Genomic DNA, 26,877 nt, shown 5'->3' on the forward strand with positions numbered 1-26,877 from the left:
TCACATTGGTATCTCAGCCTCAAAGCCACACTGGCCAAGCAGAGGTTGGGGGTATGAGAGAGCCTGGGCATAAATGTTGGGGGGACTGGATGAGCAGCAATAGGAATCCTTCCCTGAGATGTCCAGGTGTAAACCTCCCACTGTGAGACAGAGAGAAAAAAAACACAAGAAAACTGGCATGATTCGTCTTGACACTGCCACTGCTACCAGCTCTATGCACGTGAATAGCAGCCCAAATCACCCCAAGAACGTAAAACACACAAAACATCAGCCTCTTATTGCAGAACAGTTTAAAAATCATTTATTGTCTTATCAGCAACCAAGTTCCTCGGGGGTGGGAGAGTTGTGACAATTCTCTACCTCATGATTAATTACCTGAAATAGTCTCCTATCCTTGCACTTCCAGATCGGTGAATTTAGACTTAGCACTTATCTATAAGCATTTTACACTTTCAAATTGCTGTACACATATTGTCTAACCCAGCCCACTCAACACCCTATGAGGTAGGTAGATATTGCTATCCAATTTCACAAATGGGCAAATGTGGCACAGAGGGATTAAGGAGCATTTTCAAAAGTGGCCGTTAGGTTTTGGTGTTTTACTTGGGATTCTCTGGGTTTCATTTTCAGAGATGCTGCACACCCACAACTGCAACTGAAATTAATGGGGCGTTGGCAGTGCTCAGCACCTATGAAAATCAGGCCCCCAAATTACTGTGAACTGGACACTCGAGAACTGAAACACTCAAAATCAGTGGCTTCTTTTGGAAATTGTTGCTGAAGAGCTCCAGAAATCATCTGGCATCTGAATCATCAAAACACAGAGAAAGAAATTCTAGCTGGTTCCATAACAATCATTGCAACAGATCATGTTCACTCAAAGTCATGGCTGGGAAGAAACTATTCCTCATGAGCTGCAAATGCTTGCAACCCATTCCCTTTCTGCTCTCGTAAGTGCTCTAGCAGGAATTTCAAATCCTTTAGTGGGAAGCTATAGAACAGGTTGCAATTCGGAATTAAAAAATGGGGCAGGTTGGTGTTTTCCACGTGCTGAATGAAGTCATCCAGCACTCTGAGAAAACAGGAGACAATGTCAGAACGTTTCCAGTCTGAGTCCTCTTTCCACTGCGTCAGAGTGTGGAAAAAGGACGTCTTTGCATAGTAAGAGCACAGGTGACTTAGTTGCCTGGGATAATTTTTCTTCAGGTCCTTAAAAAGGCTCTTCAGCAGCCGGATACAGATTTTCCTATATATAGCAGAGGAAGAAGTAAATGTATTCATAATCATGATTATTTATCATTATTCCTGATTAACTACATTATAGCACCTTGCAGGGGACCTGGTGCTTTACAGAATATAGTATTGGACATTTAAAAAGTTTCTAATTGTGGGTATTTCTGTTGTGCTACATTTCAAACAGACTGGGCCAAATTCTGATCTCGGTTACACTGACCTCAGTGCTACTCAGATTCACAACGGTGTAAGTGAGAGCAGAACTTGCATCCAGTACATTAGTCCTGATGCATTCTAAAGGGCGAGACTGAAATATGGTTGCTGGGAAGAGAAGATGCAAGAGTATGTGTAATATCCTTTCTGACTCAGGGCCCAGGTCAACTCCCATTAAAGTCAATGAGAGTCTTTCCATTGATTTTAATGGGAGTATGATCAGGCCTTGTGAGTTCTAGGTTGTATTTGGGAGAGTTTGTAGTGGAACCCTCAATCTAAGGGTAACATTGACTCAGTCTGGGAATGCAAATCACACTATGCCACCTGTATGTCCAACCAAAAAAAAAAGGGGGCATTTTGAATACTCAATACTCAAAGCAAACAATTCAGTAACCAGCTACAGAATAATGTTTTTCAGGGAATCATTTTAAATAACAAGTAAATCAGAGAAAATAATACTCTGTCCATGAACAATTGATGAACAGAAAAGGAGGTAAAATTTGTAGAATAAATTGTTTGTTACGAATTATTTGCCTTGTTCTAGTGTGAATTTTGATTCCATCTGTACTAATGCAAGGGGGCAGGTGTTCCACATCCAGCTGACCCAGCCCTTGATCCCCAGGCTTACATACCTGCAGCACTTGGTATGATAAGATTCACAGCAGGTTTTAGTGTTGCCATGGTTATTCAAAATCTCCTTTTCAATATGAGAGAAAGAAATTCTCCAGACCTCTGCAATGTAGAACAACATTACATAGCCATCACACTGCCAGGCTCTCCAGGGGTGAGTAGACATCAATGGCATTGCCCTAAATCTAGAACCTCAAATTAAAGCTACTTAAATATTGAAAAGGTATTTAAGGATAATTTAAAGTTATTGCTGCTATTTTCTTAAAAAACAAATTAGTGTATGAAATACTGGGTGAAAGAGAGGAGAAGGTCAGGCTGTATGTCCTTTTACAAATTCACAGATTCCAAGGCCAGAAGGGACCACTGTGATCAGCTAGTCTAATCTGCTACACAACCCAGGCCATAGAACTTTACCAAAACAATTCCTAGAGCAGATCTTTTAGAGAAAACACCCAATCTTGATTTAAAAAATGATCAGTGATGGAGAATCCACTACAACCCATGGTACATTGTTCCAATGGTTAATTACCTTCACTGTTAAAATGTATGCTTTATTTCCAGTCTGAATTTGTCTAGCTTCACCTTCCAGTTACACCTTTCTCGGCTAGACTGACGTGAGCCCATTATTAAATATTTGTTCCCCATGTAGGTACTTATGGACTCTAATTGAATCACCCCTTAGCCTTCTCTTTGTTAAGATGAACAGATTAAACTCCTTGAGCCTGTGGCTATAAGACATGTTTTCTAATACTTTAATCATTCTCCTAGCTCTTCTCTGAACCTCTCTAATTTATCAAAATTGATATAACTCAGAGAGGGCATTTTTTTTAGATTTGAAATAAGATCTTGGAAATATCACATACTGAGTGGGCTCCAGACCTTATGGTGGACAGCAGGACCAGGCAGGTGTCCCAGCTCTAGGGCAGATTTTGGTTCTGTAGTTTTTTTAATCCCTCCCATAAGCAGAAAAGTTGTAAACTCTATCTCGATTTCAGCACCGTAACAGAGAAGTCTGCTGAGGTGGATAGAGTTTGTTAGAAAAGGTATTAAATTACCTTTGTCGTCGTGCCCACGTGGCTGCTTGGCAACAAAATAAAATGGGTTATTCCTCAGCTTGGTTTTCTTCCCCAGCCATTTTTCAACATCCTTCCCTACCCCACATGAATCAGGCCAGGGGGGTGAGATTTCCAAAGCAGGAACAAGATCAATAGACACAACCTCGTCACCTTTGTCATCCAGCATCACGACAGTCGCTGCTGGGCTGTTCTGTTTCTTCCTGCTTAGCTTCATTTTCCACCCTGGGGAAGGCACTGGGGAGCCAATAGGCAAACACAGAATTAGACTGTGGAGCTCAAAAACAGAGGATATCAAGCAGAACTGATTGATTTTAGAATCTCCAATTCAATATCCAGCAACCACGTCTATGCAAACCCACCAAGGGATTTCTAGACTATGAAAGCCACAACTTTCCTCAGGATGATGGAGATCTGTAATATTCACAGTGTCACTTGAATAGGCCCATGCAGTGCAGTGCTTTAGTTCTCTAATCACCTCCAGAGATATACGTTCAACTCCCGACTCATTAATGTATTTAATGCTCTCATCTGAGACTCTGTTAGAGCACATCACTATATAGAATGATAGAATTTACTTCCCTATTCCTATGCAATATTCCCCTGCTTATACATCCAAGAATCACATTAGTCCTTTTAGCCACAGCATCACACTGGGAGTTCTTGTTTAACTGGTTATCTACCAGGGTTCCTAAATCCTTTTTCTGTGTCACAGCTTGCCAGGATAGAGAACCCCATCCTATACATGTAACCTACATTCTTTGTTCCAAGGTCTATATGACCTTGCATTTGGCTGTATTAAAATGCACGTTGGTCAAGCAATCCCACCTTACAAAGTGATCAAGATTGTTCTGTATAACTGATCTGGCCTTAACATGGTTTACTGCTCCAGCAATGTTTGTGTCATCTGGAAATTTTACAAGCAATGATTTTATATTTTTTCTTCCAAATAATTTATTAATAATATTGGCCCAATGACAGGTCCCTGTGGAACCCCACTAAAATGACTTTTTGGATGATGATTCCCCATTTAGAATAACTTTTTGAAATCCATCAGTTAGCCAGTTTTTAATTGATTTATTATGTGCTATATTAATTTTGTATAGTGCTGAATTTTAGTCAGAATGTCGGGAAGTACTAAATCAAATTCTTTAAGAAGTCTAAGCATATTACGTCAATACAGTTACCCTTATCAACCAAACTGGTAAAATCTCATCAAAAACACTATCACATTTGCTTGACTAGACATAGGATAGTGGGATAGGTGGCTTTGCAGGTGAAGTTTGCCCAGTGCATGGCTCAAGGCAGTGCTTTTCCACCCCATACTTTCATATCCACTACATTCATTCACAATTTTATCTACTTAATAATATTAATGGTGGGCAAAGTTGCTCACAGCCCACATGCTGAAAAGGTTGACCAGGAATATCTGGAAACTGGCAGTCAAAGGCACTTGCTTACCTTTGTAGGATGACGCAATGAACTGACTGACATGTTTCCTGAATTCCTCCAGGACTTTCACAGGCGACACGGTATTCCCATCCTCCAGCAGGAAAGGTTTGGGGAAGCTCCGGGACTGCCTCAGTAAAGTAACTTTGTAGTAGAGCCCATTCCAGTCATCCACCTCTGTGCACAGACAGCTTCGAACTGGCAGAGCCAGCATCACGTCAAACTCATCTGGGTGATCAATCTATAGGAAAGGTTTCATCATTAGAGGCGGTACAACTGAATAACTGTGCAAGCAGCAGCATTATAGGGAGGACAGAATCCTGGCCGCTCATTTGCTGTTGTGGCAGATTGGGCTCTCCCCACTATTTCACATTAGCATCCTGAGCTTTTCCACAGAATGTATCAGGGAAGGATTCTGATGGCTGTAGATAGTGCTGGTCAACTTATCCACAAGGAATAATGACCGGAGGTGCGGCACCTTTCTGCTGTACCAATCCTGGGGGCTGCCAGTGGCCAGTTCAGCCCCCTGCATAAGTTAGCAGCTCAACGCTAGGCTGGTTTGCAACAGCTCGCTAGGAGCTGTTATGCCAGTGGAGACTGCCAAAGCACCATGAACTCTGGCCACACCCCCATCCACCCCTTCTACTCCAGCATATTTCTGAGATGCCCCCTTATAGGGTGGGGTGGGTGTCATAGAGATGACTACACTGGCTCTGTACCAGCCAAAGAATCTCTCGTGCTAGGAGAATCCTCAGCTGCCCAGCTAGGGAAGCTTTAAGTCACCTCTTGGTCACCAGAATGCAGGAGCTGATATTGGTGATTCAATAAGTGATTCTCCTCCAAGTTAGCACTAAACCATTGCTTTAATGTGGCACATGGGTCACCATGCTGCTAGACTTGCCATTTCAGCCCTGAACAAATGTGGTCATCAAAGGTCCCATGTCACTTTTTGCAAGAGTTAGGACATTTGACATGATATCCTGGCCTAATCCCAATCGTGCTAATTACAACTGTCGCTCTAAAGTCTCCCTGTACTTATGCATATAGCTTTCCTTCACTTCCACACTATTTCTATGTAATACAGTTGGGGGCAGTTAAACAGGTGCCACCTATGCCCTGTAGGAGGCTGCTCTTTGGCAGTAGATAAAGTGATTCTTCTTTGCCTGTGTATAGCTCTGTATATAGAGAGCTAGATCCTCAGGCTTATGAAAATGAATGAACTATGAATATAAACTGACCTCAATAAAGCACAAGCACTATAAAGCATCTGGACAGTGAACTGAATTCACTACTTAGGACCAGATTCTACTACTCTAACTCACCATGATAAATTACTCCAGCAGTGGTCCCATTGACTATTCACTGATCAAAGAGACTTCTTGAGGATTAAAGTGCTACTCAAAGTGAGTAAGAGTATCAGATTCTTGTTCTTAGGAAACTGGATAGAAAGCTATAAGTATGGGCAAATACAATTATACCCTTGCAATCCCTGAAAATCACCACAGTGACGGACAATATATAAAACATGCTATGGTGAAGGTTGCTATATAAAAACTACAACAATGTTAGGCACTATAGAAAAGCCTTGGATAAATGGGCATAGCTGAGGGCAGGAACTGGCCGTAAAGCAGTGAATTCCCAGACTGAATGCTAGACCTGTCTTTCCTTTGTGTTAGTCCTGCTGGATAAAATGACAGCATTGTGATCCCAATTCATGATGCTATTAGGACAGTTAGCAGAGAATTACTCACTTTCACAAACTCATAGTAGCTGCCTGTGGTCAACTTGGTCACCTCCTTAAAGTAGGGCCTCTCTGGACACTCCTTCAGGTAGCTAATGAATGGGTCAATGAACCCATTAAATATTCCAGCAGCCTTGGTTATCTCCTCTTGTTTCAGAGTGAGGGCTTTTGCCCTCTTTTTAATGCGGAGAACAACATCTTGGCTTGGCATGGCGAGAGCAGCTGCTGCCATCTCTGAGCTCTCACACAGGTTAGCAGAGGCGGACCTGGAATAGAGTTGTCCGAGGTGTCCTACAAGGGAACATTTAAGAGAGGACAAAAACCAAAGGCCAAGAGACAAGATATGTTCTGGCTTTTCCAAAATGTACCCTCTCTGAGGTGCTGAGAACCCTCAGCTCCCACTGCCTTGAATGGAGGTAGAGACAACGCAGCACCTTGGAAAAGTCCCAGCACCTTGCAGGATTGAGTCCCAGATCTCTTAGGTTTAGTGTTGCCTTCACTGCACTGTAGAAGAGATCAGAGTTCCAAGCAAGTTTGTAGTGCTGCCCCCTGGTCCCTAGCTAAACCAATGGCTCCTGATTATCCAATGTATTCAGGTGTCTCCCGAGCCCCTTGGATAATCATGACCTTCTATTGTACAGACATTTGTCAATTACCACTAGAGCTCCTTGGTCTTTTTAAAAGATGTTGAAGCAGATAAATAAGGACTAGGGTAATGAAATATATCATCCACACATTATCCCTTCAGTATATGCAACCTGCTGACACGGTTCAGAATTAATTTACATGATAGATGCCTCTACCTCAGCCTGAAACAAGACTGGTCTGAATGGCATTCCCTGTCAGGAGGTGCTGCACCTTGGTTACTTATTCCAGATAAATGATATCACAAAAACATTCTCCAGAGTCCAACATCCACTTTCATCTCCAGTGTTGTGTCTAGTATCAGAGAGGTAGCCGTGTTAGTCTGGTTCTGTAGAAGCAGCAAAGAATCCTGTGGCACCTTATAGACTAACAGACGTTTTGCAGCATGAGCTTTCGTGGGTGAATACCCACTGCTTGCATCCGAAGAAGTGGGTATTTACCCACGAAAGCTCATGCTGCAAAACGTCTGTTAGTCTATAAGGTGCCACAGGATTCTTTGCTGCTTCTAGTGTTGTGTCTGGTTCTTTCCTAGAACAAGAGCAGCAACAATGAAAATAGCCAGATGCCTGAGCCAACAGAAAGTTCTTTATTATTTCTCCATTGCACACAATCCGCCAGTGGGAAGAAAACATGATGCTCATTTAGAATGGCCAGGATTACTGTAACAGCCATCTCACCCACCAAAGCTGTGTCTTCTTGATTCTCCAGGATCCTGAACCCAAGGGAGAAACCCAACTGAGGGAGACAGGAGAGTAACTTGCACCATCTGTTGGCAATCCACTAGCTAAAGCTCCAGGAATGATCCCCTCCTGTTATTATTCTAATGGGGATAATAGCACTCCCCTAACTCACAGGGGTGTTGTGAAAATAAATGCATTAAAGACTGTGAGATGCTCAGATACTACTGTAATGGGGGGAGGGCATATAAGTATCTAAAGTAGGGAGCCATCATGTTAGGTGCTGTATGGACACGTAACAGGTAGACTGCCCCGGCCCTTGCAGCCTAGGTTAATGAAAAGATTTGACAGGTAATGTAGCAAACTGAAAAGGTAAAATAGCAATGAAAACAAACATATTTTATGTAGGAGGAAGTAGATCTGGTTGAAATATTTTGAAGAAAAATGTGTTGGTGGTTGTGGGTTGTGGTTGTTGGATGTGTGTGTGGGGGGGTGCAGGTTTCCTGTTTGCTGGTAGTTGTCTTTGTTGGTGGTTGTTGAAAAACAGCCTTTTTCAAAATTGGAAATTTTCATAACAGTTCCCCCCCCAAATGATGATTTCTTCTATACAAAAAATGTAGCCTTTATGGTCTTCGGGTTTTTTGTTTTTTTGCTTTCCCCTCTCCCCTCCACCTCTCAACCCCCGCTTTCCAGTGTAAAATGAATTTTAAAAAGGGGGGGAGAATAAGGGAGGGAAAGTGGGGAGCTTTGTAAATGAGAATGTCGAGTGTAACTTTTCACTGGACAAATTTGAATAAACAAAGAATCACTCCTTTTTGAAACCTGAGGAGTGAAAATAACTTGAAATTTTTCAGTGACGTTTTCTTTCCAGTTTTTGACCATTTTTTGTCATAAGTAGTCTCAGCTTACCACTGCCCGCTATACAGAAGGGGCTTATTTTACTCCTACTTTTTCATCCTCTTTGTTTGACTCACCCATCTGCTGCATCTTGTCATAGACCTATATAGTGAGCTCTCTGGGACAAGAGCTGTCTCGTTACTTGCCTGTAGGGCATCTAACACAAATAGGATCATGGCCCATGATTGGGCACTCCCAGTGATAGTAATAACAACAGGAAGGGATAACATAATCACAGCACATACCGAAAGGGTGAAAAAATATGAAGTGTGACTGTGATGCTCTCTTAGATTACTCATCCAACCAGAAATTGCCTGCACCAACCTGCAGATTCTCTCCTTCTTTGGGTAAATCCAGTCTGCTTGGGGTGTGGGCTGTGCACAGATTGCTGCTCTGGGGCTGATGGAGACAGAATAGCTGCCTTTTCTGAGCTTTCTATCCCCTCCTCATCCTGTGCTCCTTTGCCTCTCCCTCCTCTGGCTGTTCTCGGAGGAATCTTTCTTTCCTTCTCACATTCAGGAGCCCGGTTACTTTGCTTGCTCCGGCTTTTGGCTGGCATTGTTTCAGGCACCTCAGATGTGGCTCCTAAAGAATTTCCATGGTCTTAGCTTTATTGGTAGTAACAAATACGTATCGATTCTTTTGTCTTTACACAGAGAAAGTTACAAGTCATTGCAGATGCATCTCAGAATTCCCTGTGATCCTTTACGCAGTATCAAGCTAAAAGCAGATCTATTACCTCAGTATAATGACAATAATAATTAACCATTAATAAGCTTGGCTTTTCTACAAACATTAATGAATGAATCCTGGCTAACGCCATGTGAGGCATGTAAGTAGTGGGGCAGATCTGTGATCAGCTGGGCTTTCGTATTTATCTCTATGGACACTTGGAACTTCATGGTGAAGCAGGTGCAAAACTCAGGTGCTGCAAGTGCACAGAGCCTGCAAATGTGAGCTATGGGCACGTCTCCATTACTGCAACATAAAAACCATGGAAAACACATTTTAAAAAAAACCATGGAAAGCCTCTAGAAGTGTAACTGTCACTAGTTGGGAGAGGAGGCACAAAAAGTTGAGAAAGGGCTATAAATAGGGCTGGTTGAAAATTTTCCATTGAAGCTGTTTTTCAATGGAAATTGAGTGTTTTGATCAAATGAAATTTTCAACAGAAATTTCAATTTTTTCTTGAGAAACCCAAAATGGAAACATTTTCAGTTGCTGCTTTGTTGTGGTTTGGTTTGTGGAAAAATGTTCCATAGAAAATTCCGATGATGGGATTTTTTTGTTTGCTTGGTTATTGTATTTTTTTTTTCATTTTCATCAAAATTTTCCATGGAGAAAAACAGATACAAATATTTTTTGACCCACTATAGTTAAAAATGCAGAACCAAAAATGGTCCAATAATTTAAAAAAAAAATCTGGATAAAAAGATGTACATTTGTTTGGTTTATTTGAGGGGGAGCACAAGCTGCAGCATTTCTAAATGAGCTTTAACAACAAGCACCCAGATGAAATGAGATGAACTAACCTCCAGATTCATCTACTGGTTTTGCAGAACCAGCCTTGCTCAGCTGTAGACAGGTCTTTGAGGGCTGCTGTGAGCACTCTGAGTCTTGAGTACCTGGAGCCTCTGGTGCCCTCAACTTTCTTCCAGATGTGGTGACTGCAAATTCTGTTGCTTGTGACACAGACTGAGCCTCCATAACTCCTGGGCTTTCTGTCCTCTCATCAGCCTTTGAGTTTCTGCCTCTACTCTCCTCAGCTTTTCTCCGAGGAACTTTTCCCTGTTTGGTTCTTGCAGAAGGAATTGGTTTAGACATTTTAAATGTGGTCCCCAAAAGTTTTCAAATAACTTCTCTGGCGTTAATTCTGATTGCAGCTTTTTCCTTGGAAAAAATACATTCCATGATTATTACTCATTTTAAAAAGCAAATCTCAGCTCATTCCAGACACACTATGGTGTCTCTTGCTTTCCCCACAATTCCCCCCTACAGACACACACACACACACACACACACCCTATATGCTCCCTTTAGGAGGTATTTTTCTCTTGTCTCCCTGTCCTCTCCATGGTCCCTTGAGGGTGAAAGCAGCAAGGAATAAAATGTTTGTCACGAGCCATTTATACCCATTCACACTACTCGCCCTGTATGTCTCATCCTTACCTTCTGGTCAGTGCTTCTGGAGAATAGCTGTGTCTAGAACTGAAGAGTCTTACAGTCTCAGGTATCTGCTTTTTTCCTTCCTTGAAGTGATATTATGTCTACAGTTTACAGCATATAGACATGGTATCTTTCCACCTCGCTCCCTTCTCACTCCATCTCTCCAGGCCACACCCACAAGCTAATGCTATTTCCCAGATCTTTCATGAGGCTTGAGTAAGAAACGAAAGTTCCCAGAGATATTTACTTGGCACAGAGTTATAGGAAGAAGAAGCAGGAGGCTGCTGTGATATCATATTGGCTGAGCTAGGCGTGGTCTCCTGTATGTAGAAAATGGGGATGAAAATATCTCTCAGGGTGTTGAGGATTAATTGGTTAATGAATTATGTATGCAACACTTTGGCAGTGTAAAGCACTATTAAGTGCTAAGTTGTTTATTATGTTCATCTCCCTCATCCATGATGCTATGGCTGCAGAAGTGGCTGTGGAATGATGTCGTAAATTTATAAAATCTCTCTCGATCTCCATTTATATTATGCTGATCATCAAGGAGTCTGAGCACCTCAAATCAAATCCCAACTGCAAAATAGAATATGTGAAAGAAAAATGCTCTCCTATCTCAGTTCTACGTCTGAAGGGCCCAATCCTGTGTGGTATAGAGTACCTTCAAGTCTCCTCATACTGTGATATTACCCAGTCCCCCTGATTTAAGATGGTTGCCCATTAAGTCAGCTGTGATTAATTTGCACTAGGCATGTGACACTGACATGTGACAGTAGGCAACCAATCTGGCAGCATCACATCATCAACTGAACATACAAGTCATTTTAATTAATCTTGATGCTTATGTGTGGGGGTTTGATGGGGAGGTTTGCTGGTGATGGGGGACTCTCTGAAGGGATTTGTCATTGCTTTCATATTCCCCCACAAGTATGTGATAACTGAAATATACAGTAATGTAACAGCCTTTAAATGAAAGATTTTAGTTGTGTTTGGTATATTTTATACTGTATCTTTATAAGATGTATAAGATCATCAGCCTCATGTCCCACTGTTCTGCAGTGGCTCAAGAGCATGGGTGCCATCCTCAGGGCAGACTGTTAGGAACAGCGTACAAACCCCAAACTGGTTGTGAGGTCTATCTTTAGATTTCACCAACCAAGTATTAAGTGTCATCTTTGTGGTAGATGGTCCCTTACAGCATGGATCACAGTAATGTTCAGTTTACTCCCTGTCCCAAAGGACCAGTCACTTACCCCAGGTCAATTGCACTTTAGATCTCACACCAGAGACAACTCTTGCCGCCAGTCCTATAATAAAATATCTAAAGATTCATTAAAAAGGAAAAAGAGTTATTTACAAGCTCAAAGCAGGAAAACATACATACTCACAAATGAGTTAATCTTAAATTCCAAGAAGTAATAGGAGCTTCTAATAAGCAAGATCTAGATGTCCTTTAGGGCTAACCCAGGCTAAATACAGGGGATCTCTTGCTTATGCCTAGAAAACCTTACCTTCAAGAGTGCAAGCAGCAAAGAGATACAGTTCTCCTTGTTAGGAGTTTTTAATCTCTTGCCCCCCTTCTCCTTTGAGTTAACAAACTCAGCTGATGGGAGGAATTCACTTGCACATCTCTTCAAGGATGGGGGAGAGCAATCAGCAGTCCTTTTTGATGTTCTACAATAGTTCATCTGGTGTCAATGGGCTTTCCTTGTGGGGTAGGACATAACATCTGTTGGAGGCCAGCATTTCACACTAAGTAATGTCTCTCTCCTGTCTAGTGATTTACTATTTACAGAGGCTTACAATGCAGATGTTCAAATATTACCTTAAAATGTGGGATACAGATGTTATAAGATTAAGATTAATACAGGTAGCAACTTACACATGTTCCATAAAGTCTAAACACTAAATATATTTTTATAACTCTAATATCTGTTTTAACAATACTAGCATACAGCTGAATCAGGCTGATTCCAGCTATGTGTTTGCGAGGCATGGGGATCTTGGCATCAGCTGGCACTTGGTTTGCCAGCATCACAACTAGAAAACAAAGACAAGTACTGCAGAAATTAACAGTTTGTGCCCTCGAATCCAATTATGCTTACCACAGAAATAGCTCTGAGACACTAAGACATTCTGTGCTATTCTCCTTCCAGTCCTAAACTGTTACATAGTGTTGTGGTGTGTTGTTAAATAGCCCTGGAACACACTGTGTACTGTCTTGTCGCCACTGTGGGCAAGCTTCGCTCCTGACCATGGTCCCAGAGGGGATTGTATTACTCTTTATCCAGCAGTTTCCTGTCGAAGTGTCATCCCCTCACTCTCTTTTTTCCTTTCTGTTGCACAACCAGAAGTTTACCCATTACTGTCTTCACATCTAATTCAGCCAAGAATGACCGGGACACCTCCAGCGACATAGGGAAGAATGGAAACATGCCGTCTCCCTCTCCACAAAACCCAATCTTTGCCATAGGTTGGGAGGCAAAGGAAAATAGCTTCCAATTTTCTGCTTAAAAACACAAACAAACATGAATTCAGTGCTTGTGAAATTATCTAGGTTCAGAGACCTGACGAGCAGTGACTCTAGAACAGGTGCAGCCCAGGCAGAAGCCCAGAAAGCCACAGCCATGCCACTTCAGTCTGGACAGCATGGAGGTGAACTGGAAGATATGTTTTTTTTCTCTCCTTTCTATGCTGTGATGTATGTGTTCAGACTCTAGATGCTGCCTCTTCCCTCCATGGATCTGTACATCAGAGGCTAGAGATTTCCTGCAAAGAACGAAAAATAAACCTGTCCCTCGACTTGCATTAGAAAATTTTCCTGGGACGCAGCCTGTGTAACCTCCATGAATTAAACACAACTACAATACCAGGTCTTTGGCACTGGTTGGGGATTAATGACCAAGTGGAAAGATGATGGCTTGAGGCAAAGCTGAGGAATCATTAAGTCCAGCCCTCCATTTGCTCCCTAGGAAGTTTTTCTGTGCCAAGCAATTGCTATTGCCATTACAGGCCTTCCTTTAAAAAATTAAAGAGAAAATAAACATTATAGTGCAAGTCTTGTCTCCCACAGTTCCAGTGCTACTCCCCAGAGATGTGTGCAGGGCCTTTGAAATCTATGTCAGCACAGGGCCTTAGGAACTGATGCCTAGAATTTCTTGTGCTTTATATAAATTGAGACACACCCATAACTTAGCTAACACTGGCACCCTCCTTCAGGAATGCTTGAGCAATGTACACCTAAACAAAGCAACTTTTGTTTTGTTTGAGATGGTTCACTGCAGGCACCGGATGCTTGCCCACCACCCAAAGGCATGGACTTCTACACCTCCTTTCTCCTCCAAAACACGATACTCCTGAAGTCTAGGGACACTGTGTCTTGGCCACTCAGGGTAGGTCTCCTGATAACATCTTTGTGTCTGTGTTATTTGTTAAAATGAACATTAACATTTGGCGTTGCATACAGCCAGAGCAAGACGTATACACGCTGTGACGGTGCTGCCCATGGGAGCCAGCTGAGGTCACTCAATTAGGGTGAACTGCAAACAAAATGGGGCAGACAAACCCCAGAAGCTGGTGGATATTCCAATACTTAGATTTACCAAGCCAGCACAGAACAGCTTCTATAGTACCTCACTGGTTACTCAGAAGTTCAAACAGTGCAGTTCCCTTGAAGTACCCAGCCTCAGGCCTCTGTCCAGACCCAGACACATACGTCAGATATGATGATGATTACTGAAAATCTTATCTCATCATATAAAGAAAAGGTTCTTCCAATCCCAAAGGATCAGCCACATACCTAAGTCCAATTATAACTTAGATCTTACCCAAAATACACACTATTAGCCAATTCTTATTAACTAAGCTAAAATTTATTAAAAAAGAAAAGAGAGAGAGTGTTGGTTAAAAGATCAATATACATACAGACTTGAATTCAGTTCTTAAGGTTCAGATACATAGCAGAGATGAGCTTGTAGTTACCAAAAGTCCTTTTAGAAATAGTCCATAGGTTATAGTCTAATGTTCCTATTCAGGGTGGCTCCAGTCAATGACTGGGGATCTCAATCCTTATGGCTTAAGGTTTCCGCCTCTTGAAACCCAAAGCAGATCATGTCCCAGGGTTCTTATACATTTCCAGCAGCCTTTTGGCTTGAAAAAACAATAGGCTTAACTTTTCTTCTCCCAAACATCCTGGCAATTAACACAGGGTAATTTATCCATTAAACAGTTCAGATACAGGTTACCACAACCTTCAAAGAGACACAGAGACAATAATACTATTTCACTCAAGTATCTTCCTAAATGTTAATATTCCTTTTTTGATCTTTGAATTAAAGCTATAGCAATAGACAAGACTTATTTGCTTACATCACAAGACCTGGGCAAACACCTATCCTTGAGATCTCTAACAATGCAGACTTGCATTTCAAAGCTCTGTTCATTTACATATTTTCCTAACAAGTCTCTAAAGTTCGGCCATGGGTCAAGTTAGTCTGTGAGTTAATTAACTCTTTCTGGCCTTGTTATTCTTCAATGAGATATTAGATTAGACTCATAACGTCACACACGCATATACTTAGCAATACTACTGCTCAACAAACCAAGGCAAGAACAGGAGATAGTAGACTAAAAGGAAGGCAGCAAATGCTTTCAAAATACTAAATGGGCCTGATTTTGATCTCACATCAGCTTTTCACTGGTGTAAGTATGGACAGCTATTGCTGGTTTACACCAATGTGTAAACCAGCAATAGCTGGTTTACACCAACGTAAGTGAGGGAAAATCAGGCCTTCACACATTTGTGCTCTGCACTTTTATGACTGGACTATTTTTGTAGCTCTCCTTTAATCCATCATATCTGTCTCCCTCCCCACCCCACTAGACCATTTTCTTTCTGTTCCTCAGCACCCCACCAAGGGCCCAGGGCCCTACCTTTCAGCACCACTCTTTATAACCATTTCCCTGAAAAAATTATAGATTGTGAGCTGTTTAAGCTGGAGATTGTCTCTTCCTATGTTTGTACGTGAGGGACCCCAATCCCCTTCAGGATTTATTGCTACCACAAATAAATAATAATAATCCCTAAGTTATACACATACAGAATGAGGATGGGATCATTCATTGCACCAGAAGGGCTATGTCTTCTGTTTCTTGAGTCTGGTCATAGCCCTCTCTCAAGACATGGTACACCTCACAATCTTACGTACAGCCCTGCACTGGGACCAATCCTGTAACAGCTGCATGATGAGAAATTTTTCTGTTGCATTTTTGGCCAAAGTAAGCAGGCAATCAGTAGAATTCAACTGAATCTTTTATTCAAGCACATTCATACAGTCCCCTCCCTGGGTTCTTCTCCCCTAAAGTCCGCCTAGCATCCTCAACCTTATACTGCACCCACAGAGCACTAGATATAACACATAGTGGCTGCAACTTGTAGGGTGAATTGTCACAAGAGCCACAGCCAAGCAGGAGTTAATAAAGTCTTGTGTTTTCTGAGCAGTTTAAGCACATCAGTATGAGACTGTTTGAGACAGAGCGAGAGAGAGAGCCTTGTTATCCATGGTGAAACCGAACTTATCAAATAATTGGAGAGCACAGTTGGCTCTTTGATGTGAGGGAGAAAAGATTTCACATGCAGCCTCATCAGGCTATAAAAGATTTGTATTTTTTTTTCTCTCCTTTTGGGCCTTCTGGCAGTCTCTTAATTATTCGTGACATCTGAACCGTTGGCACCATAAGCCTTCCACACGACCGCCCCCCCCCACACACACACACACACATGTAAAGAGATGGCTTTATTTCAGAAGAGAACCAATTCAAAAGCTTTCACCAGCACTTTTCCTTCTCTGCTCCCCAGCCTATTTTTAGCCTATTTCCTGCTTCTGTTCTCGAAGGAAACAGTCCTCTTACCTCTTAAAGAAGCTCTTGTTCTAATGGGTGAGCTATGAGATACCACTGAAGGTGATGGTGGTGCTGGAAGGAGAAATAAGTTATCCACTTGAAGGCTTTCCAGATTTGTCAGATGCTCTAAAAATATTTTAAGAGCAGAAGTGGGTAAGGTTAGGAGATTTCTGACGTCTTAGAATTATTCCTCCCATGTAGTCAGGAGAATAATCTACAGGGGAAATGTAAGTAAAAACTCTTCCTGACTGAGGGACAGATTCAGAGGGGAGTCTAAGGGAGTCTAAGTAAGTTTAGTGGAGTCTAGAAGGAATCGAAGTTGGTTTAACTTATGACTTCTCCCAAGTCCTTCACCAAGAATGTTACAACAACTTAGAGTTACTTAGACTTCCTTAGACTTACTGATTTAGAATCAGACTCAATTACCAGTAACCCTCATTTTGCTGTGTAGATATAAAGGGTCAAACTCAGAGATATGTACTTCACTATTGAGCCTAAGTGCATCGATTGAAGGCGTTTCCAGTAACTAGGGAGGCAATAGTTTTGAGTTTTGCCTTTGTCATGTTATGAGAAAAAAAGCTTGAAGCTAAGCTAAACATGAGTCATAGCCCCTTAAGGTTTGGATAACTTTAACTCTAGTTAATCATCTACTAACTATTATAGTCAAGAGGGAAAAACAAAAATGAGGCCCTTAAAATTGGTATTTTGGAGCTCACAAAACGTGAATATAACTCTAAATATCAAGAATTCAATTAACTGTGGCTTCCCTGTAAAATACATATATTTCAGTACACTGTCCCTTTTTTATCTATTGAAAAATAAAAGCATTTAACATGCTGTCAAGGCATTAGTAATAAATAGTAAGCTGAAATTCCTTGCCAAGCCAGTAGGTGGCATAAGACTGTGAGTTGTAAGAGAAGTTAGGCTTGGGAAGATCTAGCTGGAGTTTGTGTGAAATAAGGACTATAATGCAATACAGACGTGACAGCGACACTACTGAGGGTGCCTATGAGGAAACAGCAGAGACCTAGTGAAATGTGGTTTGTCCATAAATGCAGATTTTCTAAAAATAGTCACAAAAATTATTTCAAATCCCCCTTTCATGTATTAATTGTTTCCCTCTCTATCATTAGTGTGTGTGTGTTGGGGGTCATCTCAGATTTAGATGTGGTTGATCTGACACAGCTGCTTGAAATGTCCACTTATGGATTAAATACATTATTGAAAATGAACTGTTTAAATAGCTTTTTATTAATGTAGGGACTACAGCATGTACTGCCACATGGAGCTGGAATCTGGCATCCTTGCCTGGATTCTCTACAAAGGCTGGGGAGGATAATGGTGTAGAAATGAGGCAATTAAGCCTTCCCAGCAGGCACACCAAGCCCAGAATTATTTGTTTGTAGATCAGCACTGGCATCAGCTGGAGAGGAAGATGATCCTTAATGCTAGTTTGTACTTCTTTAGCTCCCCCATCGGAAGATCTCAAAGCAAACCTGAAGTTTCACAACTGCTGGGTGAGGTAAATAAGTATCATTACCCTCAATGAGGCACAGAGAAATTAAGTGATGTGTCCAAGGCCACACAGTGAGTCAGTGACAGAGGTAGGAAGAAAACCCAGCAGTCCTAATTCCTAATCATGTGCTTTAACCATGAGACAACACACTCCTTGATCTTTTAACCAAAAACTTACCCCAAAGTGGGTGACTTCTTAGGGAAGCGTGAAAAGGGAACAAAAGGGGAAATGATAAGAGGTAGCATGGACAACTAGTAGGTACCAAAGAATGATTTCATAAGCTATTTTTTCTTTTCAGGTGTCCTCAAGTTCCATCCCACATATTCTCCAATTTTACTCCCCAGTTTCCAATCTACATCCCTGCTCAGTGACCCTCATTCCAGATATACCTAGTTACTTGCTTACCCATATCGCAGGGGTGTCGGAAGGATATATGAGTTAACATTGATACAGCTTTCTTTCAATGTAAATTGCTATCATTATCAAAGAAAAATGAAATAATTACACTGTATATAAAGCACCATTGGTGACCAAAGTCCACAGACATTTTCCTGTCCCCTTTGAACGTCCCTTGTTGCCATGGTTGCATTTTCTGTCTGTTTCTTTCCTTTCCGTTCCTTTCCCTTGATGTCTTATGTAAGAAGCTCATCTAGTTCTCCCTTAAATATATCACTGTTTCTGGCCCCAGTCACCTTTCATGTCAGCTTATTTCATGTGTTTATTACCATCTTGCATGAAATTGCATTCACTGTGACTCCGTTCCCGGGATGCTCATTTTTGGATTATTTTCCTATGCTTCCTGAAAGTATGGGGAAATTGTCTTGCCTATGTTATGTACTAGAGTGTTCTCCTTAACTTAAAGAACTTTACGTGGGGGGTCACCTCAAAGCTCTCACTGCTCCAATCGGAAATGAGACCAGAGCTAATCATATTTCCTTCTTCTTACTTATATCTTTATGAGCTGGTGTCATTCTGGAACCCTCGTGTTCTAAATTGCCCTGAGAACCTAGAACCAGAACCTAAATTCACCTGAGAACCTAGAACCAGAAACAAAACAGGGCAGTAATAAAAATTCTATGGCCTGCGACATATAGAAGGTCAAACCAGATGATCATAATGGTCCTTTGTGTCTTTAAAACCTATGAAAATGAATGTTCCTAGCTACAGTGGTGATGGGCACAATATAATATGAGGGGAAAACATAGAAATTTCTGGGGGTTATATGGATTGGGAGATCAATAATGCTACACAAAGCCTTTTACCTCTAGATCGCTGCTTCTATCTGATAACTGTTCAGAGGCCTGCTCTCAGTCTACTTCCTAATAGACAGCTGTCTATCATGAGCGTTGGCACCTGGGAATTGGTAGTCAAACCATAAGTAGTAAGGATTGGCAAGTGAAGACCTTCACTCCATGTGTGGAACTTCCACTGATCTATTTGTTGTTCTGCCACACTCATCCCCATAGTATTAAGAACATAACATAAGAACATAAGAAAGGCCGTACCGGGTCAGACCAAAGATCCATCTAGCCCAGTATCTGTCTACCGACAGTGGCCAATGCCAGGTGCCCCAGAGGGAGTGAACCTAACAGGCAATGATCAAGTGATCTCTCTCCTGCCATCCATCTCCATCCTCTAACGAACAGAGTCTAGGGACACCATTCCTTACCCATCCTGGCTAATAGCCATTTATGGAATTAGCCACCATGAATTTATCCAGTCCCCTTTTAAACATTGTTATAGTCCTAGCCTTCACAACCTCCTCAGGTAAGGAGTTCCACAAGTTGACTGTGCGCTGCGTGAAGAAGAACTTCCTTTTATTTGTTTTAAACCTGCTGCCAATGGGAGCTGCCTATGGACTGTGATCAGTATACAGAGTAAGATGAAGACTGATCTGCCCCATCACTCCTAAAGCTGACCCTTCCAGGTGAGAACTGTTCACAGGACAGAGAATTCTATTTGGATGCTCCCTTGCTCTGTGGATAAAGAGATTTAGACTTCAGGGCTATCACTCTGGCACCTCTCATCACCACAAATAATAGGTGGCAAATTTTTACAAACTGGTCTCATAACTTATGGAATGTAGCTGTAATTTCAAGTTAGTGAAAGGAGAGTTAGCAAAAATGACCCAGCTGCTCTACTCTCCTGTCTCTGACATTGCCAGTGTTGGGTGCTCCTGAAGAAAGCATAAAACGTGGTCCTCTTCACCACCTGGAACTGATAGAGAAGCTACAGGCATTGCTGAAATCCCCCAAAGGAATGAAATGGTGATTTACCTATAGAAATATCTCAACCAACAGCACAAGCTTGTTTGACTAATCACTCTCATTGAGGCCCATACACACACACACACGTGCGCGCACGCACACACACACACACACCTGGCCATATCCTGTGGGGTATGATCCAGGCTTGGGGGAGGGATGTCATGTTTGGGAGGGGACAGGGCCAGAGCATGGTCCATTTTAGTAATACTGACCTGTAGAGCAGCTCCTAGAGCACTCCTACTCGCTGGCACAAGTAAGCATTGCCCAGAAGTAGCTCTAATTTGCACTGAGGGCTGGTTCAGTCTCCAGCTGTCCCCATGGTTGAGGGCACAAAAGGGTGGCATAAAACTGCTTTGGTGCACCTGGGAATCTAGTCCTCTTGCACTACTGGTATCCAGACTCCATAGTGATGGGCATAGTATAAGAACTAGAATAGAATAGAATAGCAGCTGGAAAGAGTATGAACATTTTGGTAATTTCTTTGCTTTTCTTTTTAATATTTTATGTAAAAAATAAAGTAATAAAACACCCTGGATGGAAGAAAAATCCACAAAAGGACTTGTATTGTTTATGCTCAATAAATAATGTGTGATTTGAAATGGCATTTATCTTCACTAGGCAGGAGATGATACTGATGATAACTCATCATTTGAGAAGATAAATGTCATATCAGATTTAAGCCATTGTGTAGTCTTTCTAGATAGAACACAAGGAGAAAAGGGAGACAGAAACTCCTGTGAGTGAAGGTTAATCCTCTTAAACCTGACTGATCAAAACAAGCTTAAATTAGAGTGAGAACTGTTTTAATCTCAGGGACAATGGGAAGCTGACAAAAGAAATAATAATGTTTTGATTATCTAACTGCTACAAAACCTTTCACTCTATGCTTATATAATACATATTATGAAGAATGTCTGTGATATTTGCAAGCACTGAACAAAAATAGCCAAGAAATCACTTTTTCAGATGAAAGTGCTGTTCAAACTGTCTTGAGAAAGTTGCCAGTATGGCTGAAACATTGGAACACAGCTGGTCCAATTATTTGTGGTGAACATTAGCTGTGGCCTTTCTTTTGTGTGTTCACAAATTGTCCAAGAATCGTGAACCTTCTCTCAACTGAATTTGAATAAACAAGAAATGATATATTTATTTCCAGTATTGTATTCAGCCACTGGATGTCACCCTGGGTTGCACAAAGTTCCAGACACTATGTGGTCCCTGGTAAACCAGGGAGACAAAGCTGGAACAAAATCTGTGTGGAAGTCTGATTACTTGATCCACAATGCAGATAAGACACAATTAGATCCCAAACATTCAAGCAATTTTATTCGTCTTTTGTGAAATTTCCTTTGGATTGCTTTTTTAAGACATATGGACCAAACCCCAAAATCTTTATTCAGTGAAAAATCCCATAGACAATAACAGGAGTTTGCTTGATAACTTAATAACAACTGAATAAGGGCCCCTGAGCTTGACCCAAAGAGATTACAGGATACTTTTCTCCAGTTATAATATAATGTCCTCACAAGCTTTGGCACCTCATTCACAAGGTTTAACAAGATGACTTCTCAATTGATCTTGTAATTTACAGAACCCCTTTCTGTAAATCAATTATTTAATTGCCACATTCAAAGCTTATACATTTTGTAGGTTAATTTGACTAAAATATTAGAGTGCCTTTGAGTTCAGACTAGACATCTTTGATCAGTGCAAAGGGCCTAGTGTTAACTTGAAAGAATTTGTTCCTCTCCTTCATCTATTTGTCCAGTGCAGTCTGATACCAGCTCCTCTCCTTCATGTGTTTGTCCAAGAGATTAAAATATTATAATTCTGAAATGACTCTGAGAGTCTGTCTTGAAACTGAAAATCTTAGAAATTGAACAAAGCATAAACTATTAGATCATCTACTCCAGATAGAGGCCAGTGTAGTATTCTCTGATGCTTTGTCCTGTCTAGTTTTAAATAAGCCAGACTCATATTGTTTATTTTGAGACCCCCTTACTATCAATTAGCTGATATATGAAGAAGAGATGCAGCTATGGCTCCAGTCTTCTGGAACCTTTATGTTAGCTCCTGGATGACATTGGTTGGTTGCCTACTGCGTGATGTCAGCCAAGATTCTGGACAGTAAATGAATGACACTTGAGCCTGGTGATGCAACAGTCTTTCACCTCTTAATCCCTATATGCAGTCCAACTCAACTCAATAACAGTCTTAAGACATTACTATCTGAAAGACTCTTTTCTGTCCCCATTCCAAAAGAAGAAGAAATGAATCACAATTAACACCAAGCAGCACCCGGGTTCAATGTAAGAAGAGAAGTCAAGGACTGAATAGGCCAAACTGAATTCCCTTCTTGTTTCTGGAAAAAGTCCCTCCATTTCAGGGCTGAGGCATATTAGTGGAACAGTTTGATGAAATGTGCACTACCACTGCTATAATCTACTTCCTCTCTGGCTAAATAGAGGATGGGCTGTTAGTCTGGCTCCCATAACAAGTATTAAATTCACTCAAATATTAAAAATAAATGAGGAATCATTTAGGATGGTCCAAGGGACCGAATTGGGAGGAGGTTACAAAGAGGTAGATTTAGGCTGCTCACTAGGATTAATTTAATAACATTGAGATCTTTTACTCTGTGGAATAGACTCCCAAGGGACGCGGCACATGAGGAATTTAAAATGAGGCTGGAGAAAGCACTTGAAGACATGGTGTAGCAAATAGTCTGACAAGGAGTGGTGCTGCAAGTAGTGGTTCTCAACCTTTTTTCATTTGTGGACCCCTAAACATTTTCAAATGAAGGTGCAGACCCCTTTGGAAATTTCGAATGGAAGCGTGGACCCCTTTGGAAAGCTATTGTCTGTAAATTCTGTTCAATCGGTTTTCAGTCTAAGTCTTTTGTGGACCCCTTAAACATAGTCCATGGACAACCAGGGGTCTGTGGCCCGCAGGTTGAGAACCACTGTGCTAGATGATATACCCTTTTCTATCATTAAATTTTTGATACGACTGGATTTATTTTAAACCAAGGTACTGGGTAGGAGCAAAGGGTCTTCTTGATAGAGTATCCCCTTATGTGGAGCACTGTGGAAGAACACTTCAATTTTGTGGCCAATGGTGGTCTATCAAAGGGCCACATTCCCAACTTGGGCTCAGGAAATGAGGCTCAACCATTTAGGATTTGCTTTGTTTCTCATTTATCACTGAGCAATCAGGACTGGCCATAAGTACAAGCACTTAAGTGTAAGTGAATGCTTAGGGACCTATGCTTTTGGGCTTCCCCCAATTCTCAGGCATCAGACCCAGAGCGAGAGGCATCTCATGGTCCAATCCACCATTCTGACATCAGAATCAAAAGGGAATGCATCAACTACAAGCAAGATAATATGAAAACTTGGGTTCCTGTGCTTTAGAGAGGCCCTGTAAGAGGTCACCGATAGGTCTGATTGGAGAACGTGTGTTTTTTTTCTTTGTGGCTAATTTCAATTTTCAGCAGAAATGCAAATATGAAAATAATTCATCTGAAAACTGAAATTTCAGCCAAAACCCAAAATATTTATATTTGAAAAATGCTCCTCACTGGAGCTCTAGTTCAGTTTCCTCAAGTTCCCCATTTCCTCTACAGGCCAGGCTCCCTGGTCAAACTACAACTCCCATGACGCAGCACAGTCTCCCCTTTGAAGAGAGGAGGTAGTACATCATGGAGAGGGTGCATCATCAGAGATGTAGTTGGGACATTTGGGTTCTGGATAAAAAATCAAAACTTTCTGTGGAAATTTTGAAAAAAAATGTATGGAGTTGAAAACCCAATTTTCCATTGAAACACAATTTAGACAGAAAATTTCTGACCAGCCCTAGTAACTTACCAGCTGGACTCTTACTTACTACCTGTGTATCATAAAAGCCAAACCTCTGAGCAATGAGTGAGTCATAGAGCTTTGTTTGGAAGGATGTGGATGCTACTGTGATTGTTTTCTACTCCTTTGATCCCAGTTTTCCACCAGGAGAGCCTGTATTTTCCAAGACACAACCAAATGTGCTGATTTATTCAAAATGTAGTAGGTTCCAGCATAGCAGCTTGACTTTCACTGTTATGTTCCCATATATGGATACGTTCTGAGCATATTTTTCACACCTGTTGAAAGAAAAGAAAAGCTTGTTTTAAAAGCTGATTAACTCAACTGATTTTTTGTTGGGAAAAGCCATGTGAATGTCAGCTTAGTTCTGCCTCAGTGTGCTCTATAATTATTGCCTTTCCTCCTCCCCCTGCGATTAATGTAATCAGCATCTGGATATTTTCTTGTTGCTTTTATTAGTATTATTAAACAAAATAATCTTCAGAGCCAGTTTCCCTTAACTGATTTAAGAACATTAAACAGCAGTTGTGACCATTAACAACTGATTTGGATGATAATGTGGTGCTTGTATTTGTTATCACTTTATGAAAATTATTATAGTAATAAACCCACAGAGTTTTCCAAGTAATTCCATTTAATCTCACAGCAAAAACAAATAGCTTGTCTGGCAGAGTACTTCATATTGTTAATCCACTGCCGAGGATAAGCCAGAAAAGCCCTACCAGTTGTTTCTCATTTGTTGTTCCATGCAGACTGATTAGAATGGAAAACAGACAGTGAATGGGGCCCATAGGATGCAGTGGGTGAGTCTAAATCGGGCCAAGTTCTCATGACATTTGAAAGTAGTGTCCTAAAAGAAGAGATGTTTGTCATCGCACAGCAAGTATCAGGGTTGACCAGGTGAAAACATTAACTGTAAAATAATAACACCATCTATCTCTGACACTGTGCTTTTCATCTGTAGGTGTCAAAGCACATTGCAAAGAAAGGTGACGTTATCTTCATTTTATAGGTGGGGAAACTGAGGCAAAAAGTGTTTAAATAACTGTCCTAAGATCTTGAACTCCTGCTGTCAGATCTGTTGGCAGATCTCAAATCCAGTATTCTGCTTTCCCTGCAAGTTGGGGTGGGGAATTTCCTGGACTTCTGCCGATAAAGAACGAATAGAATAGCTGTACAATGCCTAGCACAAAGGGATCCAGTTCTATGACTGGTGTTCCTAGGTGCTACCGCAATATAAATTATTATCGTTATCAGCGTCAAAATCCCCAGTATGGATTTAGGAGCAGAATTCTGTCCTATATTTGATTTCAGTAAGCATGAAACTAGGAAAGGAGGTTGTTCTGGAGTTTAGAGGTCCTTCTAAGCTCCAAGATGCACTGCATTTATAAAACTCGTATGCCTGTTTTGTTTTATACTGTACAGTTCTAGCTTATGCCCTCAACTTGTTCATTGTTTAAATCAGGGTTTATTACTTGTTTGGTACAATTCACATATGCACAGAGCTTACACTCGTGATCATATGAATAAAAATAAGTCTTATTACACCAAATTCCATGTTCAACCCTGGATGAGCTTGTGGGTCACACATATAATTTATTGTGAGGATAGATAGATAGATAGATAGATAGATGGATGGATGGATTCTCTGTTGTGATGCCCAACAAGGAGTGTTTTTGTGATATAGTTCAATAGGAATTGAACTGAGACCATTATCTAATTTCACATAGTGGATGACTTTGGTCACTACCTGCCTGGGCTGGGTCTGAACCTCAGACCTGGAAGGAACTGGTTCCATAACCAATCCTTCTGAGTCATGTATACAAAAATGCAACTGATCACAGGAAATGAAGAGGGACATGGTCCCACCACATTTTTCCTATTTGGTTAGTCCTCTTGCAGATCTCATTCATTCACAGTTCTGCCTCTCCATGGAAAGCCCCTTACTTGCTTTCCCAGATGGTTGCACTATCACACCCAGGTGACTGTGCATTCCTGTTTAATCTTTATTTGCCATTAAGAGGGAAAACCGACAAGTTTGACCAGTTTCCTAATTTTGAAGGAGGAATAGTTTATTTGAAAAAGAAGCTCAAATATCTATTCTTGCTGTGCATTTCCAGTTACATTTGTGGGTGCAAATTTTATATGTCTGGTGGTTTCTGAATGGGGATATTATGGTCACATTGTTGGTCTCATTTTGAAGCTTTTTCACATTCCTAGGATTCGTTATGGGTACCCAGCTGTGAGTTCCTCTTCAATGAGACCTATACCACCTCTTGTGCTGTGACCTTGAAAATCTCACAAGCCAAGAAGTATCAGGCTAGGTCAGTACTTGGACAGGAGACCTCCAAGGAAGTGGAGTGGTGACTCAGTAAAGTGGCACTCTTTGCTCAGGTTCTAGGTTTACTTGGTCCTGCCACAGTGCAGGGGTTGGGCTTGCTGCCTTCTTGAGGTCCCTTCCAGCCCTACATTTCTGTGATTCTAAGATTAATGAACCAATGTCACAACATGATGCTAGGAAGCATTTTGCATGCTGGCTAGATGTGTGATCACATCTTCCTCTAGTGCAGCGGTGGGCAAACGATGGCCCACGGACTGTCCTGCCCAGC

General features: G+C 41.3%; 1 protein-coding gene across 1 annotated transcript; it reads right to left on the reverse strand.

The window, feature by feature from the left end:
• Window positions 1-710: 710 nt before the first annotated feature.
• LOC120405307 (cyclic GMP-AMP synthase-like) lies at window positions 711-10,461 on the reverse strand. Its single transcript, XM_039538835.1, has 7 exons — window positions 10,091-10,461; window positions 8,883-9,143; window positions 6,350-6,630; window positions 4,611-4,839; window positions 3,132-3,386; window positions 2,079-2,178; window positions 711-1,246 (listed from the first exon to the last, which is right to left on the reverse strand). The coding sequence occupies exons 1-7, from the start codon at window positions 10,380-10,382 to the stop codon at window positions 901-903; spliced, it is 1,764 nt and encodes a 587-aa protein (XP_039394769.1). The 5' UTR covers window positions 10,383-10,461; the 3' UTR covers window positions 711-900.
• Between the last annotated feature and the right edge of the window lie 16,416 nt (window positions 10,462-26,877).

The sequence above is a fragment of the Mauremys reevesii genome, linkage group 4 (genome assembly GCF_016161935.1).
Source record: "Mauremys reevesii isolate NIE-2019 linkage group 4, ASM1616193v1, whole genome shotgun sequence".
NCBI classification, from domain to species: domain Eukaryota; kingdom Metazoa; phylum Chordata; order Testudines; family Geoemydidae; genus Mauremys; species Mauremys reevesii.

Bases quoted from the DNA above. Each gene is read 5' to 3' on its own strand.
- LOC120405307 (XM_039538835.1), bottom strand. From the start codon at position 10,382: ATGTCTAAACCAATTCCTTCTGCAAGAACCAAACAGGGAAAAGTTCCT. The intron at 6,631-8,882 runs GTTGGTGCAGGC...GTTCCCTTGTAG, and splicing joins AAGAAGGAGAGAATCTGCAG to GACACCTCGGACAACTCTAT. The intron at 2,179-3,131 runs GTAATTTAATAC...TCTACATTGCAG, and splicing joins ACGTGGGCACGACGACAAAG to AGGTCTGGAGAATTTCTTTC.